The sequence below is a fragment of the Neomonachus schauinslandi genome, chromosome 6, assembly GCF_002201575.2.
Source record: "Neomonachus schauinslandi chromosome 6, ASM220157v2, whole genome shotgun sequence".
Taxonomy (NCBI): domain Eukaryota; kingdom Metazoa; phylum Chordata; class Mammalia; order Carnivora; family Phocidae; genus Neomonachus; species Neomonachus schauinslandi.
The window spans coordinates 11,718,545-11,731,336 of NC_058408.1; the positions used below are offsets into that span (position 1 = coordinate 11,718,545).

Genomic DNA, 12,792 nt, shown 5'->3' on the forward strand with positions numbered 1-12,792 from the left:
TTTGCCCCCTTTCTGTCTCCATCTTTATCTTAACACTTTTCTTTTAGCTCTAGACAGGCTAAAGGATATTCAACCTCTACGTCACTATGTCTTCTCTCCTCTGGGGTTTGAGCTATTTCCTGTGTGTCTCAGAATACTTTGACTTCCTTGTTCCCATTCTACCCTCTATCCGCTTTATATCTAACACCTACTCAGTCTCTCTGACCTCAGCTTAGATGATAATTCCTCCAGGAAGCCCTCCCTGATCCTCAAAGTGAGGAGCCCTTTTTATGTGTTCCTTTGAATGTTTGACATTGCACTTTCAAAATGGAGTTATAATTGCCTGTTTATTTATCTCTCGTTGGAATCTATCATCTATTAGTACAGACATGTGTTTCTTTTGTGTACTGGGTCTGAGTTGTGTGTATGTTTAGCTCCTGATACCTAGTGGTATTTTTTTTTTAATGTATTGAATGAGTGAATAAATGAATGTCACAAAGGTAAACAGGTCATAATCCCTGCCCTTGAGGACATCACCATCTAGTGGGGGAGACAGAAATGCAAACGGTTAACCATAATACAAGGTGCTAATTTTAGAATCGATACATAGATAAAAAGCTATGTGGTTCAAAGTGATTTTGCCTGAGGAAGTCAGGTCTTTCACCAAGGAGGTGATAGTTGAGCTGAGTTTTAAGGGATTTCAAAGTGTACCAGGTAGAGAAGCAACATATAGCAGGCGCTCTGTAATCTACTATTCTAGAATGTTCCAGCATACCTCTGTGCAGGTCTATAGTCCTGAATGGCTCAAACCTTCCAGGTGCTTTTTTTTTTTGGCAAGAAAGAGAAGAATAGAGTATGGCTGAGAACCAAAGATTCAACTAATTAAGATAGTGGTGAGGATTGGATTCATAAAAAGATTTGAAAGATGCATCAAATAGCAGTCAAATCAGTGCTGGCAGGACTAGTCTGCCTGACTACATCTACTGGAATGAAACTCCAGTTTCAAGAATGAGACACTGGGTCTCCTAATGCCAGTCAATGTGAGGAGGCGAAATTAAAGGACCGGAGGGAAATGAATGCTTCACTGAACACATAAGGGAAAGTTCCTCAACTATAGACTCTCTAATAGTCTGGGAAAGCTCTACCAAAGAGGAACAGAAAGCCAACATTCAACACAAATCTAGCCTCCAGTGGGAATCGTCAAGCATGTCATGTGGAGCTAGGGCTGATTAACACCTTATGATTCCCAACCTATAAAATCCTGCCCTATACTCCTGAAACAAATAATACATTATATATTAATAAAAAAATCCTGTGCCCTCCCTGCTGCCCTTTAGACTGCAGGCAAGATGAGAAAAGTGGTACGAATGAAGAAGATGAACATAAGGAGACTTTTCTCACCTTTAAGCAAACCAAGCAAGATTGATTAGCCCTTAATTTCTGAAGGAAATGAAATTTGAGGACATTTAAGTTCACACAGGGCACTCTCTGGGCTCACCCCTGACCGTGGTGTCACACTTCACGTTCTAGAAACAACTGCTTGTGTTTCTCTGTACACACAAGTTATTGTTGCTCCCAAGCCTTTAGTGATGTTTCCTTTGCTCAGATTAACTTTCTCCCTTCTCCCTTCCACCATCATCAGCCGGCTAAAATCTACTCTGCTCTCAAGACGCAGCTCAGATATTACCTACAAAAAACATTTCTGAATCCCGAAATTGTGCTATTATTCCTGCTCTGCACTCTTGTAGCATTTTTATTAAAGATTTTATTTATTTATTTGAGAGAGAGAGAGAGATAGTGAGAGGGAGAGCAGAAGAAGTGGGGAGAGCGAGAAGCAGACTCCCTGCTGAGCAGGCAGCCCGATGCAGGACTCGATCCCAGGACCCTGGGAACATGAACATGACCTGAGCTGAACGCAGACGCTTAACTGACTGAGTCACCCAGGCGCCCCTCCCTAGTAGCATGTTTACCTGTTTGTGTCTTGGTAACCCACCATCTTCACCAGTGCTGGGTCTTATTTATACTTATGTCCACAGGGCCTCCAATGATTCACAGCACCTAATGAGCACCTGCAAGAGAGCTCTTCAATGAATGAACACATTAAAGAAGAAATGAAAGTGTTATCCGAAGATTTACCAAGTCACACTGTCAGGAAGACAATTCGGGCAGCAACGTGTAGGACGATTGAGGAGGGAAGACACCAGAATCAGAGCAAAAGGAATCAGTGGGCTATAAAAACAGTTCAGGCAAGTGGTCATGAGTGTCTGGATTAAGGAGATGGAGATGAGGATGGAAAATGGGATGAATCTGAGAGACATTTTGGAAGTTAAATCAGTAGAACTTGGTGGCTGGCTGATGAACAAGGAGAGCAAAGGGATATTTTTATTTTATTGTATTTTAATTAATTAATTAATTTGAGAGAGAATGCATGAGCGTGGGTGGGGTGGGGAGGGGGGCGGAGAGGGAGAGAGAGACCCTCCAGCAGACATGCTGCTGAGCACGGACTCAGGGCTCCATCTCACAACCCTGAGATCATTACCTGAGCTGAAATCAAGAGTCGGACGCTTAACCAACTGAGCCACCCAGACGCCCTGATTTTATTTTTTAATTTTTAAAATCATTTATGTATTAAGTAATCTCTACCCCCACGTGGGGCTTGAGCTCAAGCGAGTGACATGCTCTACTGACCGAGCCAGCCAGGTACCACAAGGATATTTTTAATCTTTTTGTTATTAAATGATCCACCAACAGAAGAATAAATACTATTAACAGAAAGAAAGGAGTCTGGAATAACAGCAACTTTGAAGAAGGGACTAGAGGAAAGGAGAAAGCTGAGAAGAAGCTAATAAAATATCCAGATCCAAAGTGATCAAAGGGGAAGAAAGGGGAGGTTGCAGCTTTGTTGACGCTAGGGTTTGGGAAACCTGTAAGGAAAGGGTGAGTTAGAGTTGAGAAAGTCCCGTGAAGAAAGATGTCAGCCTCAGCTATCAAGAGTTCACAAATCCCAACGTGATGGCTTTCTGGACTTGGGGTCCCAGGTTTACATAGAACTCCTTCCAACAATTTGCCCTTTTGTTGACCTGCCCTCGATGTTCCCTTATGAAAATCACTGGTTGGAACTTTTTACTCAGCTACTAGACAACACTGGGGATATTTCTTTATTTCATAGAACCTTTTAAGGATCTATTTCAGTTGTGCCAAAAATAAGAACACAAGAAATATTTGGTCATTGGGGGCATATTTTTACATCCAGATGAAACCAAAAGTATTTAAACAACTCAAAATGTCCAGGTAGTTGGTCTAATCTCTTCTGAACTACTCTAGAGAAAAAGAATATTGGAGAAATGAGAATGTTTTTATTAAACAAGACATATGGAACAGACCAAGATTCCTTCACGAAAAGTTCCTCTTGGTTATTTAGGTCATACTGTGTCAGGATTAGGTTCTGCTACAATAATAGAAAACCCAAAATAACAGTAGTTAAAACACATAAAGATTTATTTTCTCAAGTAAAAGAAATTCCTTCCAACAATTCCAACAATTTCTGCTCCATCTCATCGGCCAGAACTCAGTCATATTCAGATACTCTCAGAATCCAGAGAGACTGGGGAGTCTGAGGACCAGATTGGGGGGCCAGAAAGATTTGTTTTTAAATCTGGGCATTTAGTTGCCCCAATAATAGAGGGTTCTCTTGGTAGAGATAAAAAAGGGAATGGATCATTTCTTCCACAAATGCCCATTCTCATTGTTTTAAAGAGGGTGATTTATTTACCAGACAAGTCCTAAATGCATTAAGGTCAAGAAGATGGAAACTTATACATGGAATGAAAACAAAACAAAACAAAAACGAGCTCACAGAGAGACAACAGATTGGTGGTTGCCAGAGATGGGGGGTATGTGGGGTGTGGGCAAAATGGGTGAAGGGGGTCAAAAGGTAAACCTTCTACTCATAAAATAAGTAAGTCAGGGGGATATAATATACAGCATGGTGACTATAGTTAATAATACTGTGTTGTTTATTTGAAAGTTGTTAAGGGAATAGATCTCAAAAGTTCTCATCACAAGAAAAAAATTGTAACTAAAAGCACCATAGTACCTCCATTTTTCTAACTAAGTATGCTAATATCTTCTCTATGTCATTACAGATTTTGACCCAATGTAAATATTGGAAAATATTGAAAATACAAATATATTTTCTTACACTCAAACAAGCAATAAAACACTTAACATTTAATGAAGTTAGTTCTTCTTTCCATAATTGTTAAATGCCAGTAAAAAGAAAATTCTTCTTTCTCTCTCTAAAAAGTATCTCCTTTAGCCAGAGTTAAAGACAAAAAGATGCCATAACTAGCCTCTGTTAGAAAAATAAGGTACCTCTGAAGTCAGGTAACAAATTTTCTGCCAAGGAAACAGAGTTTGGCTGTTCCATAAGCTGGATAATGACTTGTGACCTCCTACCTGCTCAATGCAATCACCACTTCTCAGCTTTTACTCCCTTTCAATTCTTTATTGAACTCAACACCATAGATTCACCTGGTCATGAAATTTTCTTCTGCCTCCCTTGGCCTCTGTGGCATGGTCCTACAATGTATGGTTTTCTTCTTTGCTTTTTTCCAGTCTCCTTTACTAGAGCTCTTCCTCCATTGGCCCCTAAAAAACAGCCTTCCTAGCTTGTTTCCAGAGCTGCCAATCCTGCTCTCCCCATAGAGTCCAATGGCACTTTTATCCCTGTCCTTCAATATAACTTCTGTAAATGGCTTCTATAGGTAGGTTCTACCTGTGGCCTCTCTAATCCCATATTTCTAACTTCTATTTATTAAAACACACACATACACCTTTTTTTTAAAACCAGCTCTTCCATAGAAACTTCAAATTTAACACATCCAATGCTGAATTTATCCAATACTGAATTCATCCAATTCCTGTTGGCCCCCAGATCCATTCCTCCTCTGTCATTCTCTCTTTTGGTTGCTGACATGACATTGCCATCTCCGTAGTTCTTTGCACAATGCACTTGAACATCAATCACCTTGACTCTCATCTTCCCTCTCTACTACCCATATCTAATCATATACTAAAAATCCACTGCTTTGGCCTCCAGATGGAGACTGACTCCACCGTCATTACTTTTCACTTAGAATATTTTAATGATATCTTGAGATGTCTCTGTCTTTAGTCATGCCACATAATGCTACCCCATCATGTCCTAACTCTTCTAAAAAAATCTTCAATTGGCTATACCTTGCATACAGAATAAAATTCAGATTGTAGTATTGGGACTTTGAGGTTCTCTATCATCTGGAACAATCTGTTTATCGCTTTTATGCCTCTTCCTCACCACTCCTTTTCCATAGGACAAGCCTACCAATCAAAATTGTTTCCCTTTTTTCTCCCCCAGCCCTTTATGAGGACCAAAAGTCATCCATAGCCCTCAACACACTCTGCTTTTTGTTAGAGTCATTTGTGGTTGTTTCCCAGTTAGGTAGTGAGTCTCTGGAGGGCTCCTCCTTATCATATCACTGTGTTTACCACATTACCTTTAGTACAATAAATTAGACGTTATCCTCTGCAGGTGTTTGTTGGATAAAAGCTAGTTTTATATAGCCCTTGCTTCTGTTCACACTTCAATTCAGACCTCAATTCAAGAGTAACCATCTGTACAACTATGAGGTAAGGTTTCAGTGTCCATCTATCCTCTTTTTCTGCTCTCCTTTCTTGCACTTAGAGATGCTCAGTGCCTTCATGTTCACTCCTGTCCACCCTGCCTCTTATTAGGGTACCTACATAGATCCCTCCTTTTAAGCAACTCCAACTCTGAGACCCTTTCCTTCCCAGTTTCTTACCAAAACTACACATCCCCGAGACAGACTTTAGAGTCCATTCTCTTCGTTTTATAGATGAAGAGACAAAGGCCCAGGAAGGTGACATGAATTGCCCAAGTTCATGTGACTTATTAGTATTCTCTCTGAGATAGACCCACGGTCTCCTGACTCCAAGACCATTGTTCTTTCCTTCACACTTTGCCTCCTATCCCATATCTCAGCACCTTCAACTTCAGGATGTCGTTAAAGATGGGCAAGGACCTGCTGCTGACCATGTTCGGGAGGCATCTCTCTCTTAACAACAGTTACCAATGCTCTAACTCACAATAATGGATTCTGGAGAGTTCATGTTAGTACCCTCCTGTGATTATTTTGGTCACAAAATCTGGATTATTTTGGTGTTTTCCTAGCTCCCGAACTCGAACCTCAGAGAGACACGGCTCTATTCTGGGATGTGTAAAGCCTGCACATTTTCTGCAATGTGCTTCCTTGTGACTGTGTGGTTAGTGATGTTCACTGTCTAACACAATCCTCCCACACTTGCAGAAACCATGGCAGCAGAGCTCCAGAGGCATCCCCCTGCAGCTTTACAACTTCCTGGGGAAAGAGTTCAGTTCATGAATGTGTTGTAATTTCTGTGAAGGGTATCTAAAGTCCTTCAAAACATTCGTGAATGAGCCTTTTCAATACCACTTGGAAGGAAGTCAGGGACTTCACCACTGAAACCAGCAGTAATGAAATTCAATGGCCACAACCCAGGAGATATATGAAGGCCTCAGGGCAGAACAAAGGCCAGCTGAAGCAGCCAAGGGCAGTTACTGCCACAAAAGGCATTTACCTTAATAGGAACTTGAATGGCTTCAAGGAATGACACTGTATCCTTCCAAAAAGTATCACGTGTTCTTTATTCATCCTGTAAAGCTAGGAATATAAAATTTAAATTTTATTCTCGTTTGGTATTGGTGCCATATTTGGGGGGTTTAATCACCAGGATGGGATGATCTGAAGAAAAATTGCAATTTTTTTAGATGGAAAATTGAAGCATTGAAAGCTTGCCTTTTCTGCAAGCTTGCATCATAGAATTACAGGTCGCCGATGCTTAAGGAACCTTATAGCACATCTAATCCAACCATGTAATTTAGAGGTAAAGAATTGATCCCTGTTAAGCTGATAACATAGATTATCTAATTTTGTGAAAACCATTCTACTCTAGAAACAGGAATTAACGGAGTAGAAACCTGGGCACTAAATTATAATTATGTTATTAGGACTAAGTGTATATACAGGCCTGACAGACATGAATGCTCTGGACTTCATCTATTTGCCTTCAATTAATTTCCATCCCATTTTCTGCATACAAAGTGGATGACCACTTTAGGTTTCCACTTTAGGTTTTGAGAAGTATGTGAATGCCTACGGTGCTTTGTGCTAACATTACAGTTGTTCCTTTTTGGTTTTTACTTTTCAGAAAAAAATAATGTAAATGAACTTCAAGACATGTCAATGACACTTAGTGACACTTCTCAGTGACAGGTAAATTTCTTTATTTTAAAAAAGTGAGATAAGACACACTCTTTCAAGATGGCATTGTGAATATCCAATCAAACAATGGACAGAAAAATACTTTAAAAAATATAAAGTGCCTTGTAATAGAAGCGGGCAACTCTATTTACTTTATGTAGGCATTCCATTCCATTTATTCCTTCAGTAAATATTTATTAAGCACTACCAGGTCCTATGCTAGATACTGTGGAAGTAAAGAGGAGTTAAATGAGATCCCAACCTCCGGGAGCTTACAACAAAGTCTTTTCCTGATTCTGGCAACCCTCCACCCCCACCCCAACAAAACTGTAACAGACAACCATTAGGGAAGGGTCCCCTGTTATGTTCTGCCTTACCACTTTGTACTTCCCTTCCTAGCATTGTCACGATTTCAGTTAAATAGTTGAGTAATTAATTGCTTACTGCCTGTCTGCCACTAATATCTTAGCTCCGTGGGAACAAGTATTTCGTCTCTTTTATTCTCTGCTTCATACCCAGCGCCTCGCGTGGTTGGCATAGAAAAGACGAGCAACTAATATTTGCTGAATGGATGGATGAACGTTAAGAATGAATGAAAAACTAAACGAGTGTCGAAAACCTAGAGTCTGTAATACAACATAACCCGTACTATATTAGGCGTGCATAGTACTATGGGAATTTACAGAAGGAGCATTCAAAAGTTCGTGTTAATGGGGCTGATTTCCAAAACAGAAAATATTCTCTTCAATCTCTGAGGCTTGCATGATACCGTCCCCCTCTGGCCTGCCTAGAGTTTAACAGGGATTCTTCTCTGGAATATCAGGATCGTGCCAACAGTAGGACAGCAAATAAGACTGGTTAAATGACCCAAAGGCTGGCATGCACTACGTCCAATTAGGTCATCTCTGGCTCAAAGCCAGAACGAATAAAAGGGTTCGTTCCCTGGTGTAAGCGCAGAGCCGGGACGAAACTCGGCCGCCAGCCTCCACGTCGGCTTTGGCTCCTCCGGAGGCCGCCAGTCACATGACTCGGACCGCGCCAGCCTTCGGCGCCTGGGTCGTTCCGCGCGTGCGCAGCGCTCCGGGGCGGCGGGCCCGAGCGCGCTGACAGCTTCCGGCTTGGTTTCCCCGCCCCTGCGTGGCTAAAGCAGTGCGGGTTTGGCGGTGGAAGCCGTGGGGTGGTGGGGGGCAGGGCGTGGTGAGGTGAGGTGGGTGCCCAAGCGGGGTTCCCGGAGCCATGGCTTGCTCCATTGTCCAGTTCTGCTACTTCCAGGACCTCCAGGCCGCCCGGGACTTCCTCTTCCCTCATCTGCGGGAGGAGACCCCCTGCAGCGCCGTGCGCAGGGACCCCAGTAAGTGCCCCTAGCCTCGCCGCTCCCTTCCCCCGCTCCGCCGCGGCCCCTGCTCGGCGGGTTCGGGTCTCCTAGCCGCCCTGCAGCCGCTGCCTTCGGGGAGCCTCGTTCCCCCCGCGCTTCCCTCTTGGCACCGCGATGATCCCCTGCCCTCCTCGTCCTACAGCTCCGTCCCCCCGGGCGGCGTCGGTGTTGTCTTCCTCTCGCCCAGCTTTCTCCTAACCACTCGCCCTCTGGCCAGAACTGCGCCTTGCTTCTTGTCGCCTCTGCCGACCCCACTCCCCTCGCCCTCCTCCCCAGCTTTCTTTCCGAGTGCCCTCTCCATCCCCCCCCTCCCTCCACGGTCCCCTGTTCTGCACGGCTTGCTCCGTGTTCGCATCCTCCTTCCCTTGCCTTGCCAGCTGTCAGCGCTTTCCCCCGGTACTGCCTCAACCCCCCGCCCTCTCCTCCATTCCTGGGACTGCGGCCTTCTGCCACCCTCCCTCCGGAAAGTGTTTCTCATCGCCCGGTCTCCCTTCTTCTAGCCCCTTACCCCCATTCAGATGTAGAGAATAAATGTCTGATCGACAAGTGGGTGACTCCTGAGGTGGTGAGTGAGCGTCTCCCATATAAGGAAAACCTGTCAGGAAGTGAGGGCGAATCTCCAGCAGGAACTAAAATTACAGCAACACGGCCAGGAAAAGTTAATTTCCTTTATTGAGCTGAGACGCCTTCAACCTGTTATTATCATCAGACAGTGTTAAGTAAGCCCTTATCCAGGTAGTATAAAATCCCAAGTCTGGTTTATTAGATACTGCATAGTTTCTCGGAATTTCCCACATTTCTCCTGTTGAAAGGGTGTGCGTTTTGTGTTTATTGGTTTCTTCGTATTTCCCACCTGAAGCACATCTGGTTTTGTAGTACCGTGCTGTCATTTTTGTGCTATACTGGAATGGTGATAAAAGGCCCACTAAATGAACTCCTTCCCCTTTCTTAAATATAGAAGAAATCAAATCAGAAGTATCTGTGAATATTTACTCTGTGTTCATCAGTAGTGCTGCAAAGCAAGTGAGTTTGGTGGTCGCTGCCATCTAGGAGCTATAGTTTACTGGGACAAATAAGTTAACAGCTGCCATACGGTGTGATTGAGATATACACATATGTGTGTGTATATACCCGTACATATACGTATATGTATCTGACACTAGCGGACACTCCTTGAAGTGGTGATATGTAAGCCCACCTTTGAAGTAATGGTTAGTTGCATAGGGGAGAGGTAATAGAATGTGCAGAGGAAAGGAAGCCTGAAATGAGTGACATTTAGAGAACTGAGAAGAGCTGTGTGGCTAAAGAGGAGGATGTGGGGAGATGAGGCCGTAAAGGTGAGGAGTTTCATCAGGAGAAGCCTGTGGAGGTAGTGGGATGCCTTTGGAAGACTTTCAGTAGAGAAATGACACGGTCAGTTTGTACTCATATTCATCAAAGTTTTTGAATACCTTTTATGCACTTTGGTAGCAGCGTGGCAAGATGGGAAGCAGGGAGATTGGTGGGAGCTTGTTCCAATAATCCAAGAAGCCGTGTGAGCTTGAACTAAAATCACGCCCAGGACTTGAGAGGAAGAGATAGATTGGAAAGCTATTAGGGAGGTAGAATCTACAGGACCTAGTGAAGATCCGGTGATGGGGTTGTAGCTGATGAGTGAGGGCGTTGAGAATGCCTTTGACTTGGGCAAGGGTGTTTAATGAGAGAGAATGAAGGCTATAGGCTTTGGACCTTTTGCATGTGAAATGTTTGTGGTATGTCCAAGTGAGGGGGTCCAGTTAAACACAATCTAGAGGTCTGAAACTTAATAAGGATCCCGGGCCAGAGATGTTAATTTGGGAGTTACCAACCAAAAGGGTCAGTTCAGTGAACTGAATACTGAAGATGTACCCTTAGAGGAGCCTGATGTTTAAGAGTCATGTAGAGGTTAATGGGAAGAAGACTGAGAAAGAGAGGAAAACCAGGTGAGAGCAATGCCCGGGAGCAGAGGGAGGAGAGGATTGGATGAAAGAGCGGTCAGCAGTTGCAGATGCAGCTGAGGTAAGCTAAGGTAAGGATGCAAAAGTGCCCATTGGTTTTGGGAAAGTGGAGGTGACTGGGACCCTAGGACAGTTTCCGTGGAATGGTGGAGACAGAAAACGTATTTATAGGCTATTGAGGAGGTAAAAAAAGAAGTTGACTTTTTCAAGGAGCCAGGTTATAAAGGATAGTGGATACAGGACTGTGGACAGGGGATGTAGAGGAAACAATACATTTTCTCTATCCCACTGCCACTCCCCTGCTCTTCTTTCACCTGGGCAATGGCACCAGTCTTCTCACAGAACTTCCTGCTTCCACTGTTGGTTTCTTGTAATTATTTCCCAAAAGCAGCCAGAGTGAGCTTTTAAAGACAATTTAGATCATAACATGCCCCTTTGTAACTCTATGGCCTTCTATTGCACTTAATATAAAATCTAAAGTTCTTACATTGTTTATAAGGCCCATGAGGCCCCGCCTCCTGCCGCTTCTTGCACCCCATACTACTCTCCCCTTATTTTTTTTTTTTAAGATTTTATTCATTTGAGAGAGCACAAACAGGGGGAGAGGCAGGGAAAGAGGGAGAAGCAGACTCCCCGTGGAGTTGGGAGCCCAGTGTGGGGCTCGATCTCAGGACCCCAGGATCATGACCTGAGCCGAAGGCAGATGCTTAACCATCTGAGCCACCCAGGTGCCCCTCTCCCCTTATTTCTTGTGCTTCATACACACTTTGTTGTTGTTAAACCAGTCAGGCTCATTTGTGCTTGAGGCCTTTGTCCTTGCTCTTGCCTCTGCTTTGGATGCTGTACGCAGATCTTTGCATTTTAGCCGCATCTTGTTAGTCAAGTCTCATCTCAGATGTCAACATCTCACAGAGGCCTTTTCTGGTCACCTAATCTAACATGGTCATTCCTGCCCCCTTGATCACATTTGTTACTCTATCATATTGTCTTACTTATTTTTATCACTATGTCTGTGTTGTCCAGTATGGTAGCCTCTAGTCACAGCTGGCTCTTGAGCCCTTGAAATATGGCCAGTGCTACCAAAGAACTGAATTTTTAATTTTACTTAATTTAAGCTTAAATTAATTAAAATGTGCCAGATGCAGCTAGTGCCTACCATATTGTATGGCACAACAGGTGCTAAAATTTAGGCACATACAGGTTGACTACTTGTCCAGGGTCACACAGTGAAGTCTATTCTAAGGATATGAACTCAATCCAGGCAGTTGGGAATATATAGTTGTACCCCTAAGCATCTGGATTAATTTGGAATATGCTTATGGGTTTACACGTGTAATTTAATTTATTACCCTTTTAAATCAAATTCTTAGGTTTGTATATATTGGTATTATTGGGGCTATCAGCAATTCAAGTAGAAAATAAATGGAGAAAGAACCTCTTAACCAGTGAGCCCCTTTGCCAAACCGATATTTTACAGTTAAAACAGTGCTTTAATTTACAAATAAAGATCATCAAAATATCTTGTCCAACTCTTGATAATTTATTTGGAATTCTTGGGATGACTAGCGCTATGGATTTCCATAATCACTGCGGGTCTTGTTTTGTTAAAAAAACAAACAAAAAACCAGGTTTTATAAAGAGCTCTTCATTAAGACAATCTGAACTAAGCAGGTAGGACCTGCCGTAACCTACTGATGGTGTTTGGCCTTGCTTTGCTTCACTTTTATTAGTGTTATAAATGATTATTGGGAAGGGAGTCATGAGATCATTTTATATTCCTAGCTTATAGTTTTAATTTCTTATCCCAGTTCATTTTTAGGGGATATGTAAAACCAAAACAACAATAATGATAATCTTGAAGCCTTATTAGTTGGTTTAATTATTTTAATGTGGACAGCTGACATAGAGCTAATGATACCTGGTTCCTGGGCACCCAGAACTCAGAACTACTCTCCGTATTTTAATTGTCAGAGAACAACAGTATGACATTGTTACTTTGTGTCTTCAGTTATGAAATGAGAATATCTTCTATGGCTTTAAAGATTTTATTTGTCAGAGAAAGAGAGCACACACAAGCAGGGGGAGTGGCAGGCAGAGAGAGAAGCAGGTTCCCCGCTGA

At 42.9% G+C, this 12,792-nt stretch overlaps 1 protein-coding gene across 1 annotated transcript in view; it reads left to right on the top strand.

Annotated features, from left to right (window-relative positions):
• The first annotated feature begins 8,480 nt into the window (after window positions 1-8,480).
• RAB3GAP2 (RAB3 GTPase activating non-catalytic protein subunit 2) overlaps window positions 8,481-12,792 on the top strand; it is a 99,226-nt gene continuing 94,914 nt past the window's right edge. Inside the window, exon 1 of the mRNA XM_044915896.1 lies at window positions 8,481-8,673. Within this exon, the coding sequence (XP_044771831.1) occupies window positions 8,559-8,673 (115 nt within the window). The 5' untranslated portion in view covers window positions 8,481-8,558. The remainder of the gene's footprint in view (window positions 8,674-12,792) is intronic.